This window comes from Morone saxatilis, unplaced genomic scaffold (assembly GCF_004916995.1).
Source record: "Morone saxatilis isolate NCDOM2014 unplaced genomic scaffold, NCSU_SB_2.0 Contig11, whole genome shotgun sequence".
Classification (NCBI taxonomy): domain Eukaryota; kingdom Metazoa; phylum Chordata; class Actinopteri; family Moronidae; genus Morone; species Morone saxatilis.
This window is the reverse complement of record NW_023339663.1, coordinates 19577526-19595025: the sequence shown is the minus strand read 5'-3', so window position 1 is coordinate 19595025 and position 17500 is coordinate 19577526. Positions and strand designations below refer to the sequence as shown.

Below are 17500 nucleotides of genomic sequence, written 5' to 3'. Positions count from 1 at the left end.
CAACATTTTTCCACTTACCTGGTTGTATCCTGAAGAAAGTAATGAATCCACAGAGAGGACTTCATATCAACTAAGCTGAGCTAACCATTTATTTTTATGAACACATTTTTTTTATCTGACCTACACTTAAGTATCATTGGTTGGGTTTCTGAACCAAGTCCATCCCATCAGTAGAGGCTACTTAAAGTTAAACCCCGCCTGCTCACTGTCCCACTGCCTCAGTGGTTAGAGTGCCAGGTCATTGGTCAGCTGGTTGATACAGGGGACCCCCATGTGATGGAGGTCTAACAGGGAAAGAAGGTTGATTGCAAAAACAGGTGATGATTGAATGAGGTGTTGCTAAGTAGAAAGCATCAGTGAAGCCAGTCTAAGTGACTGCAGATTAATGGAAATGTTGTTGTATGTGTTTTCTGTGGAGTTGGACAAGGTAAGATTGACGGCGGGAAGGGGTAGTTTCACCTGTATTTGCTCATTACGTACATAGACTTTATAATTGGTCGACTGGAAGTAAATTCATATGGAAAACAAGTTGACTGGCATCCACTATTCTGTACAAATTAATTCAAATAGCTGTATGGTTAACAGGTAAATGCATGCTAAATTAATAACTGATCCAGATGCTTGATTCAGGGTATAGAAATAAAATGTTGACAGCAAAAAGAATGAAAAAAGTGTGTGGAACAAAAAAACAAAAGAAAGAAATGTTCTGATAAAATGAAAAAAAAGGAAGAGAAGGAATGACTGAGTGAGATAGTATGTCAGCTACAGAAATACACAAATTCCTTTTTCTGTATGTGCCTTCTATTCAAAGTATATTGAATATGCACCCTTAGTCTAACTCCCCGCTCATATTCTCTGTTTTCTTTTCAGCTTCAATCCTTCATTCACTACCTCCTGCACTATCACTGCTCAATTTAAGGGAGTGTTTTGATGTCTGTTTTTCACTTTTGAACATATTTGACACATTCGTATACGTGCATACCTGAAAGTGTGTACGTATTACAGTATGCATGTGCACGTATGTATGCGAAATACAGTGTGGGTGTGTTACATAAATAAATGAGTGAAGAGCAGGCATTTGTGTTTGTATGTGCTCATGCTTGCTTGCATGCCTGCTTGCATCCATGCAACTGTATAAAGTTAAAGTTATAGCCGCACGTAGGGCAGATGACCTAAAGCCAGACACCGCTGTGTTTGGTTGAGCCTCAGAGCTGAGAGGGGAGAGATCCCAGCTGACTCACACAAAAAACCACACTACTTCATCACGCTCTGGTGTTTGTGGTTCAAAGAGGAAGAAAGGAAGTAAGGAAAACATGAAGAATGAGAGGACAACATGAAAGACGGAGGAATGAGGGGAGGCGAAGGGGGAAATGAAGAGTAAAGAGTGAATAGATGTGCAGTGGTTGGTCATTTCAGTTAAAAAAGCTGAGACATGGAAAAAGAGAAATTGTGTGATTGAGAAAAGCAGAGAAAGAGAGAGCTGAAGCTTGTGTTTGTACCCTGTGCGAGTGACAACATGTTCTGCCCTCTAGTCCAATAACTGGTCTGTTGGATGCATCCAAATTGAAAAGCATATGAGTGCATCTACCTTATTATGTGCATCTCTCTCTCCCTCTCTCCCTAAGTTCCATTTCTCCTTCTCGCTGTTTTCATTTTTCTGTTTGTCTCCCCCTTCATCTGTCTTCCTCTTCTTCTCTCATTTCTTATCCTTCTTTTGAGTCGAAAATATAACTACCTCAGTACTACAATCACCATTGTTTTCTATTTCAGCTTTTTGCTGTACTTGCTGCTCTGTTTTTCCCGGAACGGTAGATTCCTCTTTAGGTTGTATTAAACAAGGCAAAATGGCATTGTCTTTTCTTTCCCCCTGTACATTCCTGTTTCTCTTCTACTATCTCTGTAGAAAGACATGGACATATCATGGCGTCTCCCATTGGTTTCTGACAGGGCATTTGGAGCCTGGAGTTTGTGTTTACAACTAGCTGCCATCTTGTCAGTTCTTCAAAGCCTGGAGAGAGCAAAGTATTCAGTATTCAGGCCTGAGAGATACCTGCCAATCATGAAAACTAAGTCCAAATTATTTAAGTCATTAATGGATGTTTTTTTGTTTTTAGAATTGCCACCAAGATAGACCTGGATAGATTAATGACAATAAGGTGGATCATATGCTATATTCTTCACAGTCAACAGATCTTAATCCTAATTATTACAAATTGGAGATTTTTCAGTTTCAGAGACCTGTAGAATCATTTTTTTTTGTCACCCATCTGCATATATGCTGCTCATATACAAAAATAGTCAAAATACTTTATACATTTATAAAGTACTACACAATTTGGTGGTTTGTCCTAGTGTTTAAACTGCATCTTCAGGGACACTCACCTGTGGTACTTGCTGCTTTGGTCCCTTGTTACCTTCTTACACTCTTTCTCTTTATCTCTCTTTCTCTCTTTTTCCCTGGTAGCCTGGGCTAATTGTTACATCGTTCTGGCACTAAAGTTGTCCTGTGTAGGAAGCGTGGCTGACCGCCACTGGGTCTAACGTGGCATGGGGGATGGGGAATTGAACAAGCATTGGCCGTCAGAGCTGGTTAGCTTCACAGAGCTCCTGTCACAACTACACACACAATACAACCTGTTTACTACCCAGGCCCCCTGCAATTACCAGCTCCCCAGCAGGGGCCAAGCTTGTGCCTGGGGAGATATAACACTAACAGCAGAGAGGGATGAGGAAGAAGGAGGGAGGGAGGGAGGGAGGGAGAGCCCCATTAAGAAGCTGAGGCAGGGTGGTGTGTAAGTGACAAATCCTAGAGGGATTTGTATGTATGCTGTATCTGTATGCTTGTGACTGCATAGTTTGGTGCAAGAGATTTGATGCTAAAGGACGGGTGGCAGACGATGTTGTACTACACACAAAGCAAAGCAGAAGAAGAGATGAATTTAGCAAATGAAAGGCAGGTAATGGATGTTTAGTGTTATAGGACCCTTGGAAAATCAGCCTTTTTCTATTAGTCTATAAACCCACCATTAAAATGATTGAATCAATGAAGGGAGGAACCATCTATGCAATAAACGAATGTAACGGATGGACAAGGAGTTTAGGGTGCTGAGAATGAAAAAGGAAACTATATAAAAGTATTGATGTGTTGGGTGTATAGTTGGATGTGCATCAACCTGTCGCCATGACCGGGCCCCTGACTCACAGGGACAGTGGGGCAGTGAAACAAGCAGCAGCACGGGGCCCCTACAACACAACACTGCTTCTCACAAATGTCTTTCTGTTTTACAAACAATTACAAAGGACCCTTTATAGATCCCCAGACTATAGGGACAGTTCCAAAGCTTTGTAAGAAGGTCTAAAAAGGAGAGGTGATCTCTTAATTATCAGCCGAGTAGTAATTTAAATGTATCAGGCACTGTAAAATCAAAGGATTTGACAGAGCTAAAATGCAACAGCATTTTGTGCTTTTGTCCTTTTTTTTTTAGATTAGAGGGTCACTTGAGAAACAGTGGGTTAGGGAGCCCGTACCACCTGGACTAACTGTTATAAAACTTACAATATGTCCCACAGACTTCACTTTTGCCCAGGAGTATCTGACCAAACAGGGTTTTTTCCTCTAATTACCCTTATTGGTAAAGTACACACACCTGCATTATCCATACAGTAAACCAATGGTACACTATAGGCAAAGGAACTTTGAAATTGAGAGTTTTTTATATGTTGCACTCTCTTGTACTGCACTTCTATTTGATCTCCCCCCTAATCCTCCTAGCATGTTTTTCATCCTTTCCACCAAAAGTCATTAGATACTCCTGGAAGCCATTCCCACTTGAAATCTCATCATCCATCCAATCTGTCTTTCATCTTTCCTCCTCCAATCTTTCCATCTCTACCCATCTTGGTCTTCTCTAACAGTGGGAATGGCTGTAGTGATAGTCAGCTGTGGTCTAGAAGTGGACCTCTTTCTCCCTGCCCACTTACACTGCACATCTACGCGGATGGACTTGATGGCAGCCACCCCCACCCCGTTGTCGGCCTTGCAGTAGTAGCGACCCCCCTGCACCCTCTGGATGCCCTCGATGCGCAGCGTCTCATTGTAGATGGATGTTTCCTGGAACTTGTCAGATGCACTGCCTGCTGTCTTTGTCCACCGTACCTGGAGAGAGCGGGGGAGGAGAGAAAATATTTAATTTACAAAAATGCTGTCGGTGAAAGTGTGGTATACTGGAGGACAGAATCAGTCAAAGTTTAATGAAACAAGGCTAAGATGGCAACAGAGAAAAAGGCTGTGAAAGACTGACATTTGATTTCCAAAAAAGATATAAGCAAAAATCGTTGATGTTTGATGCACACAACTCATAATTACACCAATAAAAGCAACATTCTGCTCTCCTATCCTAACAAGTCTAAAAGTCTGTTTCAATTTTGCAGCTGTAACCACACCTAACAAGGATGTCACAGTGTACTGACACATCTAGGAGTACACGCGTACATCACTATAGCAAGGTGAGAAATTAAACCTGACTGTCTGCCCAAGAAAAACAACAGCATCAGTCTTTTTAGCAAATGCACGAAAACATCAAATGTTTATGTCCAAGTAACAAAGCCTTCCAGCAGCCATAGGAGTTATGACTATTGTCCATTGGGAGCAAAGAAGGAAGTTTTTTGTGATGTTGTTACAGAGCTACAACACCTGCATAAGGAGGAGGTTGTGGTGGGATAGTTCAACCTTGACAGAGAAGTCGACTGTTCCTGTTTCCTACTGAGTCAATGTTGGTTTCTTTTATTTATGACCATGGTTGTTCCCTAACTTCAAGCATGTGTATTAATGCAACCATTACAATGAAAGTCCCCTAATCTTAAGTGTTTATCTTAAATTAATCTTAATCTTCAGAGTTGCCATTTAAACCCAAATCACGATGTTGACATCAATCAAGTAGCTATTTTAAGTCAAACTATAATCTTTTCCTGCTGGCCCATGTGGTCCAACAGACGAGCTACTATAGCTCAAACTGTGACTGCTAGCACCAGGGTTTCCCAGGTAGTCATAATGTTATGGCTGATCGGTGTATAATGGTATACATGCCAAAAAGGCTTTCATGTTTTAAGTTTGTTACTAATGCAAAGTTCTGGTGAAAATGTGGGTTCCCTGACAAAAATATCAAATAGTAAAATATAATGGACCACCTAATAGGGAATTTAATCAATGTTCAACCAAGAACAGCCATACACTGAATCTCTGAATAAATGTTTTTCACAAGCATAGAAACACTTTCCAAAATATGGTCTTTTAAAGCAATTTAAGTGATAAAAAATATAAAGAGATGATGCATGAGTGACATGGACAGGAAGGGTCTTAACTGATCAAAATCATAAATGCAGTTATGTCTTTCAACCTGATAAAATCTCTCTCTGCTCCATTGAGTGGATGTTAATGACACTAACCGCCATACTCATGGCGTCCATGATACTAAACTCAGGCCATTAACAGTTTTGACAAACTCTATATAGCTTTTTCACGCTTCAATTATCCAATCAAGCTGTGGGAATGCTGCACGGCTGACAGCTACATGATACTTTCACTCGACTAATCAAATGCACAAACATACACACACACACTTCAGAAATACATGAAAGCCAGTAAACTCATCAACACCAAAATGTTTTTCTCGCTCTCGTGTGTGTGTGTGTGTGTGTGTGTGTGTGTGTGTACAGTCCATTAATCCCTATTAACCCCTCTGTCTGTTATCAACATCGACTAGACTATCAACCATGTCCTGTTGAGGAGGTCAGAGAGGATAATGGGCAAAAGTCACTGATACGGTGTGTGCGTGCCTGGGTGTGTATGTATGTGCACATGCAAATGTTTGTGTGTAGAAGTGTGCGTTTCCGGCTTTCATGCACATTTGTCTGCTTGTGTTCCTGGATATGTACACATTATCGGCGTACATATTCACTCCATATTCATGTGAGTGTGTGTGACTGTGTATGTGTGTGTTGGTTAGAAAGCAGGTTATATGGATTAGCAGATTATCGGGGTCTGTGTAAACGCTCACTGCCTGTTTATTCAGCTCTGTTTGTGGGAGGGATTTGCAGGAGGCAAACTGCCATTGATCAAACCAGCCAAGGTGAGCAATGAACCGAACCCTGTCTCTTCATGGTTTAGTGCGTCCAGTTTGCATGTGTGTGTCTGTTTGTGTATGTGGGTGTCTGGACCTTTGTGAGAGACAGAATAGGGGAGAGTGAAAGTGAGCATGAAGTGTGCATCTGTGTTTTACTGCTTTTATCCTTCCCATTCAAGGATTAAAAGATGAGTAAAAATCTTACAAATAACGGACATTTTGTCTGCTTCAGCTTTGGAGAGGGAGCATTTACGAGTTATTCATAGGATTAGAGTTCAGGAACATTAAGATTAGGTTCAAATTTAGAAGGATTTTAATGGTAAGATTAAAGCTGCAAGCAGCGATGAACGGGCCCCTCAAAGTCCATGTGCGTTAGGGTGGGCTGCTGTCACGTCACATCACCTATACACCACATCGTGCATATTTTAAAGAAATCATATGATGAATGCCATATAAGACTTACTTCCTGTTCCTGTACCGATTTTCATACATATCAGTGAAACTGGGGATGGTCTTTGTATTTAAATACATAGATTTTCGCCACAACTGAAATGTGCGCAGTGTTTTTAATGAGGATTAGAGCATGTTGCGGCCACAAAATGCAATTAATTGTGTTTGAGAATAATAATTATTGGAGCAGTTTCAATAGACCTTCGCTGCTCAGGCCCTAATTATGTGATCGAGGCCTTGGAAAGGGGTAAATAAAACAAATATATATATACACACACAATAACACGGCGGAGAGTATTGTTATATAAGGAGATCCTGGGGTAAAAGGCATGACAAAAGTATGCAAAGAAACGGAGAGACCAAATGTGTGAAGAAGGAAAAACTGCGCGAGTTGGTGAGGAATGCAGTAGTATATGTATGAGAAAGAAAAAAAAAACTGCATGTGTAAGTGAGATATAGGTTTTTTCCAGCGAGTGGGAGCAAGAATGAGAGAGAATGATATATACAGTATCTGTGGCAGCTGTGTGATGGGGAGAGAAAAAGTGCATCACGCTGGGAGTCGCTACACCAGGGAGGCAGATGAAGCGAAATAGAGAGAGGTGATATTGCGAATAAAGGGGATATTGTGTGCGATGCAGATGACAGCCAGGCGGCATAGCAGCCTATATCTGCCTGTGACACAAGCAGCTTAAAACCATCACCTGTGCTCTCTTTCTTTGACCTCTTTCACTCTCCCTCTACACCTCTTTCTTCTCTCTTCCTTCAATAGACATGTGACCCTGCTCTATTTTTTCCACTCAGGTCCCGAAGGATTGGTCTGGATATCTCTCTTGGTCCTTTTTCTCTACCTCATCTTATCCCTGTCTAGGCGCTTTTTCTCTTGCCTTCCTTTATTTCTTTACAAAGCACAGGAAAGCCAAACACGCACTTGTCATCAGATCTTGTGTCTAAAGGTACATCCATTTACACACATTAAAAAAACACACACATTCCCCCAGACTTTCTCCCCCACGCAGATACTGACACGCATGCTGGGAGATGAAGATGCATTTGTTGAGTCAGAGCCTTTTGTAATAATAGTTTTTACATTTGGTTAGAAGTGTAAAGTGATGGGAAGGTTTGGAATCTCCTGGGATCCAGCTCGACATGAAATGCAGCAGGTTTTGTTCACTGTTTCTGTATTCAGCTGGGGAGCTGTATGCTGTCTAGGACACAGATGTTTCAACAGGGGAACAGAAATAGTTCAGAGAAAAGAACAGCCTTGTCAGAGTGTTTGCGGGAGGAAGTTAGGGACCACTTTGTGTTTTTATGGGATGGTGCAGACCCTACTCAAAATTTGGTTATTGAACAATGCACTAAAAGACTAACCAAAGCCCAGTGGGCTAGTACATTTCCCATTAGTGGTCACATGTTATGTGATCATACTTCAAATTAATCCTTTAAAACGACATTTTTCAATGCATGGCAGTTTCTTCATTGAGAAAGAACCACTAACAGTAATAACTTGTCCCTGAACTGCCTCGTTTACACTGATGTGGAATGAGCCCAGAAATATCCTCCTTGTAGTCTTTGTACTGTTTGGTACAAATACAGGTTTAGTACCCTATATCATCTAGTATTGGTATTGCAGTGTCTTTGAAGTTTCAGTGTTCGAACCCAAAAAGTGAAGTCAATATTGTTCAGTGAGACACAATTCTTTCTATTTAAGGGTTAAAGCTGAAATCAGTTACTTGCGGCACATTTAGCATCATTCACACTGCAACAATGATTTTTTTTGAATGAGTTATTGTGGCCTCCTGCTGTTTATGTGAATCAGATAAACACCTTTATTTGCATTGTCAACCCTAACCTGGCAAGCAAGTCAATGTATTCCTCACAGGGAATTTGCTGTACTCCATAATACAGATGGATATTTTAACAATACACCCAGGTGATAGTTTAATAGGTATATACACCTTGCTAAATCCACCGCAATCCAATTCAACAGCTCTGCAATAAAATCTAACTTTATGAAGCTTATAAAGTTCAGTTTTTTGTTGAGACAGTGGACAAAATATTAGATACACCTTTCGATGCTCGACCGACGAAATGATAGAGTTGAATCAACACCTCTCTGACACTAACATTATGAGCTTTATAAACGTAGGATTTATTGCAGACTTCTTGTATTGGATTGCATCGGATTTCTCTGTGTATCTAATAAACTGGCAACAGATTCCAAATTCAACATCAGTATATTTGTGTTGACTTGTGGGGAAAGAGAGAAGGGCAGCTAATTAGGCAAAGTGAAGAAATGAGGTACCGCTGCAGCACGGCCAGAGAAGAGAAGAGAAGAGAAGAGACAGAATGAGAGGGGTGTGCCTCTTTAGGTGATGAGGGAGAAGAAGGTTAATGTGTGTCAACCACACTGACAGGTCAGTGGCCTACAGCTGTCTGTCTGAACGTCTCTATCCCTCCTCTCGCTCTCTTTTCTATGAGTATCTTGTCTCAGTCTCTTACCTCTCTTTCTGGCTTTCTCCCTTCCCTCTGTCCTTTCCGTCTCTACAAGTCTAATGTTTTTCTTCTTTAACGTCTCATCTATCTTGCTTCCTTCACATATACACGCACTCACTCACACACGCACGCACACACACAGTTTCCCTCCCTCTCCTGGTCTGTCTCTGGGCCTCTCACTTCTCTCCTCAGAGTGACACATCACAACAGGATCCAGCAGACATGGTCCAATGGCTGTCGGACCCTTTTGCCCTGCTGTCTAAACTGGAAACTGTCAGTACTACACAACAATACTGTACATGAGAGACCCTAATACTGAATTAGCATTTAGCCTAGAAGAAAGAGGTTGGTTTATATCTTGCTCTTTATATTAATGTGTTAACAACTTTAAGCACAGCTGTCACAAATAATAAAAATAATGCAGACAAACTGCCCTAATCTGACCATAAATTATTCTGATGCAGCAAACAAACTGGACAGGTCACCTGTAAATTGCTTCACACGCTCACATTTACATTTCTGCCTGAGCAATTAAGAAACAAAACTCCACCTGGCTGGCAAATAATAATTACATTGCTAACAAATTCCTTTATGTAATTGTTCATAAACTATGAACCATGTGCAAGAATTAACAGTATCTCATGCATGCTTTGATGCAAAAACAATACATATGTTAATAAATGCAACAATTAAGGTATTTCAATGATAGTTATTTCTGAGTTATTAACAAGGTTTTTGTCTTCTTCATTGGTGTGCAGTTAAAGGGACAGGCTAGAAAACTGGCCAGTCACTTGTCACTCTTTGAATTCCAAGTGTTTAATGTTTATTGTTACATAGAAATGATCATCTCTGTGTAACCTGACTGAGCCAGATGGTTTGTTACACTGGACTAAATACACTTTAAAAAGGTGTCGATTAATGGTGGCACACTTATCTGATCACAAGTATTAACGTTTTGTTGCTAATCATTTTTGTGACCCTTCAAATAGTCAGTCCTGTCAGACCTTGTCTGTATGTATTTGTGAAAATTGCAAATGCAAAATAAATCATAATTTTGTATTGCATTATCAATTATCAGTTTTATTATTAGTATTACCTTCAAGCTCGCAAACTGATCGCAAACTTAAGATAATATTTATGATATTTACAAACGTATTGATAATTCAAAGTCAACAAAGTACATTGTTCATATACCATGTCATATTTATAATACATGCAAATTGCATACATTATCTAACAGTTAATCATAGCACATTTCTCTTATTATATCATTTGCAGTGGTAAACAGTGAAATTACTTGTTAAATACTCACAAGTCATCACTCTAAACTTAGTTCTGCCTCATGAAAAAAAGCCATATAACTTCTTGGTCTTAAAACTAGCCTCCCATTATCACAGAGCAAAGCAACCATTTTCTTCTAATGGAAAAATAACCCCTGGGTTTTTCAATAACACTTAACACTGTGTCATTATATATATTGAAATTCAAATCCAATATAGCTTGTAAATAATCATATTGAATATTATACTATTGTTCTCATCTGAAGGGTATTCAGTCCAATCATTCAAAATAAACAATGTAAAAGTCTTTGTACTGCACTTAGTACTTTTTGATTAAAAAGCATGCCTTTTGTAAAATTTTTATTATTAGTATTACCTTCAGTGCTCTCGGTATTGTTATATGTAAAAACTGTGTAATATATACTACTTTAATGTTAATCACACAATAACATTTTTGCTGTGTCACTGTCACCATTTTGGCTTATAAAGAAAGTTTTTGGATGGGGATGAAATTTGAGAGAAACCAAACCCTGAATTAAAATTCCTCAGAGACATTAAGGTGGTGGTGACAGCATGTACCAAATCAGGTACCGGTAGGTCTGCTGCCAGGTGGTGTACTCTGAAAACAGACTACTGTGTGCACCACAGCTTTCATGTTTGTGCGAACTCTTCATCAAAGTTATAATCTCTCTCATTAATAGCCTGACTGTGCTGTGGCATGACATATTTAAAAGCATTCTATGAACTAACAGCTGACACTGTCACACTTGCTGTAAGCAGTCTGCAGTACAGGCAGCCTGACTGCCAACCTTTCCTTTATGGCGAAAGGTGCTCTCACCAAACTCCCTTTTATTAAAAAAAACGTTGTCCAATTCCTTTTTGTGTCGCCTCATTGCATGTCTGCGGACCTTTCTTGCACAGGATGTCGTCTTTGAGAGCGTTGCTCAGCTTTACACTATCCCATCTGTCTTCTTATATCCCTGCCTAATTTGCAAGCTAGGTGAAAAACTGACAAGGAAGAAAATGTACCCTGTTAACTAAATGTTTCCGGAAATGACAACTAGGAAGAAAAAATCACTGAGTGGTTCATTATGAGTACCACCCATCAAATAAATAAAATAAAGTATGGTGGCTTTCCTTGTTATAACATCTTATAAACATAAAGCCTTCATGCATTCATCATACAGATGTTTATATGTGAATCAGCAGTAAAATTATTTTATGTCAGCATATCGTTGGACAAAAACAGTAATGCTTCCATAATAAATACTATATACAGTAATCATGTACCTTATGACACATTTTAATACACAATAACATTTCAGTCATTCAGTATATACGGTGTAAATGTGTTTAGTTGTTTTGTGTATCTAATAAGTGGGTTCAGAAAGTATTCAGACACGAAATTTGAATAAAAAATAAGAGATGTAAAAAGTCTGGAAGAAAATAATTAAACTAAGTGCAAAATATGGCAGACATACTTATATATGTATTTATAGGAACAAAAAAGTCCTTATTTCATTTGTCTATGTCTTTCTTTACATTATGAGCCAACAACTTTAGTTTTTCAAGGAACAAAAGGTGAATCTTAAAGGGTTTTTGACAATTTTACTTGTTGTTCTTTTGCACCAACATAGCAAACAGATTTCTTTAAATAATATTATTATTTCTTTTTATGAGTTTTTTTTAAGGTGTATTGACACTTCAAAGCTAGTAAAAAGTAAAGAAACAAATGTTTTATTCTCGGGCATTACTGTTTGTTTAAGTTCTTTATTATGTTTTTGTGAATAAAGCGTAATACATTTAATTGCATGCCACCATTAATCGTTTGTAAACATGTTAACGAAGAACCAGGTCACCACTTTATTTAAAGGATCATCAAGATGAAGTCAAGCAAAAGTAGTGCCTAGTCAATCATGATTGCAACATTTAACAATAACAATAACTGGTCAGTTTTCTTGTATGTCCCTTTAACTGCAGGCTTAACTATGAAGAAAACCAGAATCATTAATGACTCAGAAATCACGGTAAGATAAGATAAGGTGTTCCTTTATCGATCCCCCTTAAGGGAAATTCAATTTGGCACAGCAGCACAGGGAAATGTACTGCAAAAGTAGAGAAAAAATAAAATACAGTAAAAAAATAAAATAAAATACAAATATAAAAATATAATACATACGCTTTATGCAATAAGGTGGAATATGGTAAGTGAAAGTATTTTAAACTGTGTATAACTGTACATGTGCAATGTTTCAGGGTATTTGTGTCAAAATCGAGTTGTGCTTAGCAGGTTGATAGTAAACAGACAACAGTCTCAATCAGTGGAGGTGGGAGGTACTGGGTGCTGTGGCGTTGTGGATTCGGATGGCTGATGGCACAAATGAGTCTCCCAAGCGCTTCTGAGGCACGGGGCTGGATAGAAACACCATAGTTGTTGCACTAATTAACATATTGTTCTTGCACTAAGTCACACATGAGAAACTGCTAATTTTTGTACATTCCTGATATTTCATTAAGTATTACATGAAGGAATTAATGCTTTTTCGTGCATGAAGTCACGATAATTTCACCTTCTTTTTCTTCTTGTTCATCGCCCTGTTTGTGTGCCCAGTTGGCAGTGTTCATATTCAATGTAATTTACAATAAACCACTTGGTAAAATACTAATATGAAAAGTTAAATCCTTCCCTTTTTGACACAACTGTACGCAATGCTTAGCTTGCAAGGCTTTCCCTCCTTTACCGCTGCTGCTTCCTGGGGTGTTACAGAGTTTGAATCCTTTATATTTCCTCTCTGTAACCCACCAAGAGCTTGCTAGGCCTGCCTTCTACAATTTTTCTAACTCTTTTCTTGATGTAACGCCAGCGGAGTCGACGATACAGTGCTTTATCCATCCAACTGGCTCACTTACCGTGAATAGGCTTAAGATGGTAATCCTGTTATCGGGGAATACTACTTGGCACGGACGCAGACCCACACACTCAGAGGCACTCAGACATACACAAACACATGCGTAAGCACACAGGATGCAACGTTTGAGGGAAAGTGTGGGAGAGGAAGAGAGAAAACGGGCAGAAATGACTCAATGACAGTGACAAAAAGAGGAGCAGTGCAGGTTGGTTATAGCAGCTTGAACAGATAAACAGACATTGAGAAGTAATCGATCCCGTTTTGATTTACAAACAAAGGCTAAATTAGATGACTTTAAGTGACAAGGTGTGGATGACATAGAGTATAAGACTACATAAACTTGAGCAAGGAAATATCTATTTTAATTAGCTGTCACTGGGAGGAGAGATGGAGGGATAGGATGAAGCTGAGAGGTGAAAAAGAATAAATGGGTGGTTAAAAGAGTAAGAGACTAGAGTGAGTAATAAATATCATTTCAAGCATCACCGCCTGCCTGCATGGAGGTTACTTTGCTGATTCATGGCATCAGGTGTTGGGAAGCTCAGGGAGAAGAGAAGAAGAAAGAGAGATGTGTGGGGACAGGTAAGTACAAGAAAAAAAGGGAAAGAGGTTCTTTCTTTTTTCTTGAAATGAATGAAGAAAAGAGTAACAGAGAGCTGGGGCAAGAGGAAAAGAAGGGATGAGATTAGGCACAGAAGAAGAGAGGGGAAAGCAAGGAACAGACACATGAAAGGCCCAAGACATATTTGGGAGAAAATAAAAGAACGATCAATGAGAGAGAAAAGCAAAACAAAATAAATATTGGAGACTGAACACCAAATGAAAAAGTAAAAAAGAGCAAAAAAGAGAAAAGGAGAAAAATTAGAGGGGGAGTAGAGCAGAAATGTAAGAGAGCCAACTGAGAGGAAAAATGTGGTGAAAAGATGAAACAAATGTATATTCATAATGTCAGTTAAGTGGCATTTCCATGAAGTAATCTCCATTTATTAACAATTGCCTGCCAATGTGTAATCAATAGCCTCGGTAATTGGCAGGACTACTTTGAAGAAGTAGCGTAACTTGATTATTGTCAATATGAACATAATTGATTTCACATCAATAAGCTCTTACACACATCATTTAATGTAGCTGCCCGTATCGGAATAAAGCTAAGCAACAGTTGCCATCAGTCTGTCTTTTATATATAAATATATCAGTGTGAAACACCTTCCACCCCTCAGTGCAGAGATCACACAAGCACAAAGTTCAATAAAACTGACTCATTGATATTGAACACGCCATCCCTCGCTCTAACCTTGTCATACAATATGGATGACTTTATCGCTCTTTCTGCCTCTGTAATATGAGACCGAGCCTGTGATAAAATTACAGGAAGCAGGACAAATCATCAGCATTTACGATAATGTCATGATCTTTGAAAAAATAAATACCATATAATTAACTTCGGTGTTCATGAAGTCACTGACTGGTGATAGTGGTGATGTTTGTTTGTAAGCATGGATAATAGCTAAATCGATACTGAAGCTCAACAGATGTTTTTTCAATAATTGGTCTCGAAAGACGCCTGATCTACTAACTTGCCTTCCCCTATGTGTGAAAAAAACAACCAAAAAACGTAATAATTGACATTTTTGCAGACATTTCAGGAGTTTAATGGATTTCCTTGATGGCTTGAGTCAGAGCGGCGGACAGAATCAGCAGATGTGAGCAGCTCTCTGCAAGTGATCTGTGTGACAGCCGTCAGCAGCAGTGTCAGCCGCTACCTTACACGCTCCGTCCATGTTGGATGTGTTAGTTGTAATGAGCAATGGATAATTATCACAAGCATGACACGGGATAGCGAAATCTGAGCTCTGACTTTTGTTTGTGCGTGTGTGTCTGTGTCTGCGTGTGTAGAGCAGATGATGTCAGTGTGGCATGGATGCTGGGATGCTGAGACATGAAAAATGAAATTATAAACACATATAAAAGCAATCTGGCTCTCAGAAAATTATCTCTCTGCATTCGTGTGCCTGTAGCTTGTGTGTATGTGTTAATGTGTGACCCACCCCTCTCCTGCTAGCTTGCTACGTTCTCCAGTCTCACACCTGCTTCCATCCATCCACAACGTTCCCACGCTGGAAGATAAAATGTGCTATGCCACTAACCTCACTACTCATTAGATGTACATATGCAGCCTCAGTGCCAGAAAGTTCCTCTTATGGAATCCTGATTTTCTTTTTTGTTTGTTAATGACAGGGTTGCTTCGCAATTACCGAATTTGGAGACAAAATGTTTCTGCTTTATTCATTTATTTGCTTGATTTAGCCAACAGTAACACTTTGAAAGTTGAAGTTGAAATTTCAGGTAAAACCAAGCATTTAATTCCATACTTTTTGAAGCCCCTCCCCAATGTCTATTTGTTTGTTTATCTCTGTCTAGCCACTTTTCAATATAGAGAGTTGACTTTTTTCCCTTATTTCATGTAACTTTCTGAGCGCCGACGTACAGACATTTGAACATCATCGTTATTATTTTTAGCTTCAGAGATGGGCTTGTTGGCAAAGTACAGTGCGTTACCACGGCAGCAGACGCTCCAGAGACACTCAAACATACAGAAAAAGGTATAGAGAAGTCCAGTACAGAGCTGTACCTCCAGCCTCATCACCAGCAATATTATGTTGTTGTTTTTTTCGGGGGAGTGGTTGTTTTGTTTTTGCTTCGAGATCTAATTTGATTTTGTCTTTGATCTCCTCTCCCTCACTGTCTGCACATGCACACTCTCGCAGACATATTTTAGCTCCTGTTGTGTTTCCAGTTTCTGTTTGAACTAAAGTGCGAAGTAAAGTGATATGTAGACATTTAGAGTCGCCTTCATCAAGTGTTGAATAAGTGATTGCAGTGAAAAGGTTGATTAGCTTACTGAATTTATCTAAACACTTCCTCATGAAATAAGAGGTGCAGCAGCAATTCTGCCTACTTAAAGCCACCACAAAGTGGCAACAGTTTTATCTCTGTCTGAGCTTTGTCTACTTATATGAAAGTGGCTGCCTGTAGCTTCATAACAGAATGACCTTCACTGAATGAGTACACAAGATGCAGCATTGCCCAAAGATATGTACTGTAGCAGATGTTCTATCTCCTCTTCTATTAGAAGCATAAATTCAGCCACCACAATGAACACAATTTCCAGCTCATCCTCGTGTCCCGACTGTCTGTTTCTTTTACTGGTGGTCAGCATGTCCTCTGCACAAAGCGATACTCATGACCGCTACTTCTTTTCTCACTTTTCTCTCTTTCCGTGTCTTTTATTTGTTCCGTGGCTCCTGTTCTTGTTTACATCTGTGCTTCTCATATACACGCATTTCATATACTCAAGCATATGGTTGAAGGTGTAACATCCTGTGGTTCTATTTAAGGTGGGTGGGAGCGCTTTCTTCTTGAGGTTTAAAAAGGAGTTGTATCATCAAAGAGAGTTAAAGGTTGCCCGTCTCTCCTCCTTCTTTTCCCTTCTCTCTCTCTCTCTTTCTGATACATGTAAATGTTACAGATTTTCATGTCTACAGATGCTGCATGCTCTTCTCATTTTACTCCATCACCATATATCTCTGTCTCGTCTACTTTATCATATCTTCAATCTATTTTTATCCTCCCTACTGTTCTTTTCTCATTTTGCTGCCATGTTTGATTTTTCTAAGAGAAGACCAGGGAGATGAGAAATAGTTCAGCTGCAACTTCAACCTTTACTTCTCTCCTGTCTAGTGATCCCTCCTCCTCTTTAACCTTTTTCTACCCATCTTGATCTTCTTTTTCTACTCTTTTCTTCCTCTCCTTTCTGTCATTCCGTCCAATTGGGGGTCAGGCAGTGACCTTGTTTGCGTCTAGGTCGTGTTCCCGCTGAGTGCCTGTGCAGCCTCGTGATGCCACCTGATCAGCCTTGCTTTCAGCCTCACTATCGATCGCCTTCCACTCACCCCTCAAGGACGGAAATCAAAACCCATATTCCAGACCACAGCCCCCATCTCCCTCCCTCCTCCCCACTTTCTTTTCTCTGCCTCTCCACTTTTCTCTTCTATGGCTCTCTCCACCTTTTCCTCTCTTATAGAATTCATCTCACACACACACACACACACACACACCGGTCTCAAGGTTGCAATGACCAGCAGACCCATGAATAAATAATAAGGAGGTAGGAATCACTTTCAGAAAAACCATTTACTCTCCTATTGTGTTCTTGAAGAAGCCATGTAAGTGTGTGTGTGTGTGT

General features: G+C 39.6%; 1 protein-coding gene across 2 annotated transcripts in view; it reads right to left on the bottom strand.

The window, feature by feature from the left end:
• The window catches only part of LOC118321290 (MAM domain-containing glycosylphosphatidylinositol anchor protein 1), a 165663-nt gene that overhangs the window by 94778 nt on the left and 53385 nt on the right, over positions 1-17500 (bottom strand). For both annotated transcript variants that reach the window (XM_035652559.1, XM_035652560.1), the window contains exon 4: positions 3982-4156. In XM_035652559.1, coding sequence (XP_035508452.1) covers positions 3982-4156 — 175 coding nt within the window. The remainder of the gene's footprint in view (positions 1-3981; positions 4157-17500) is intronic.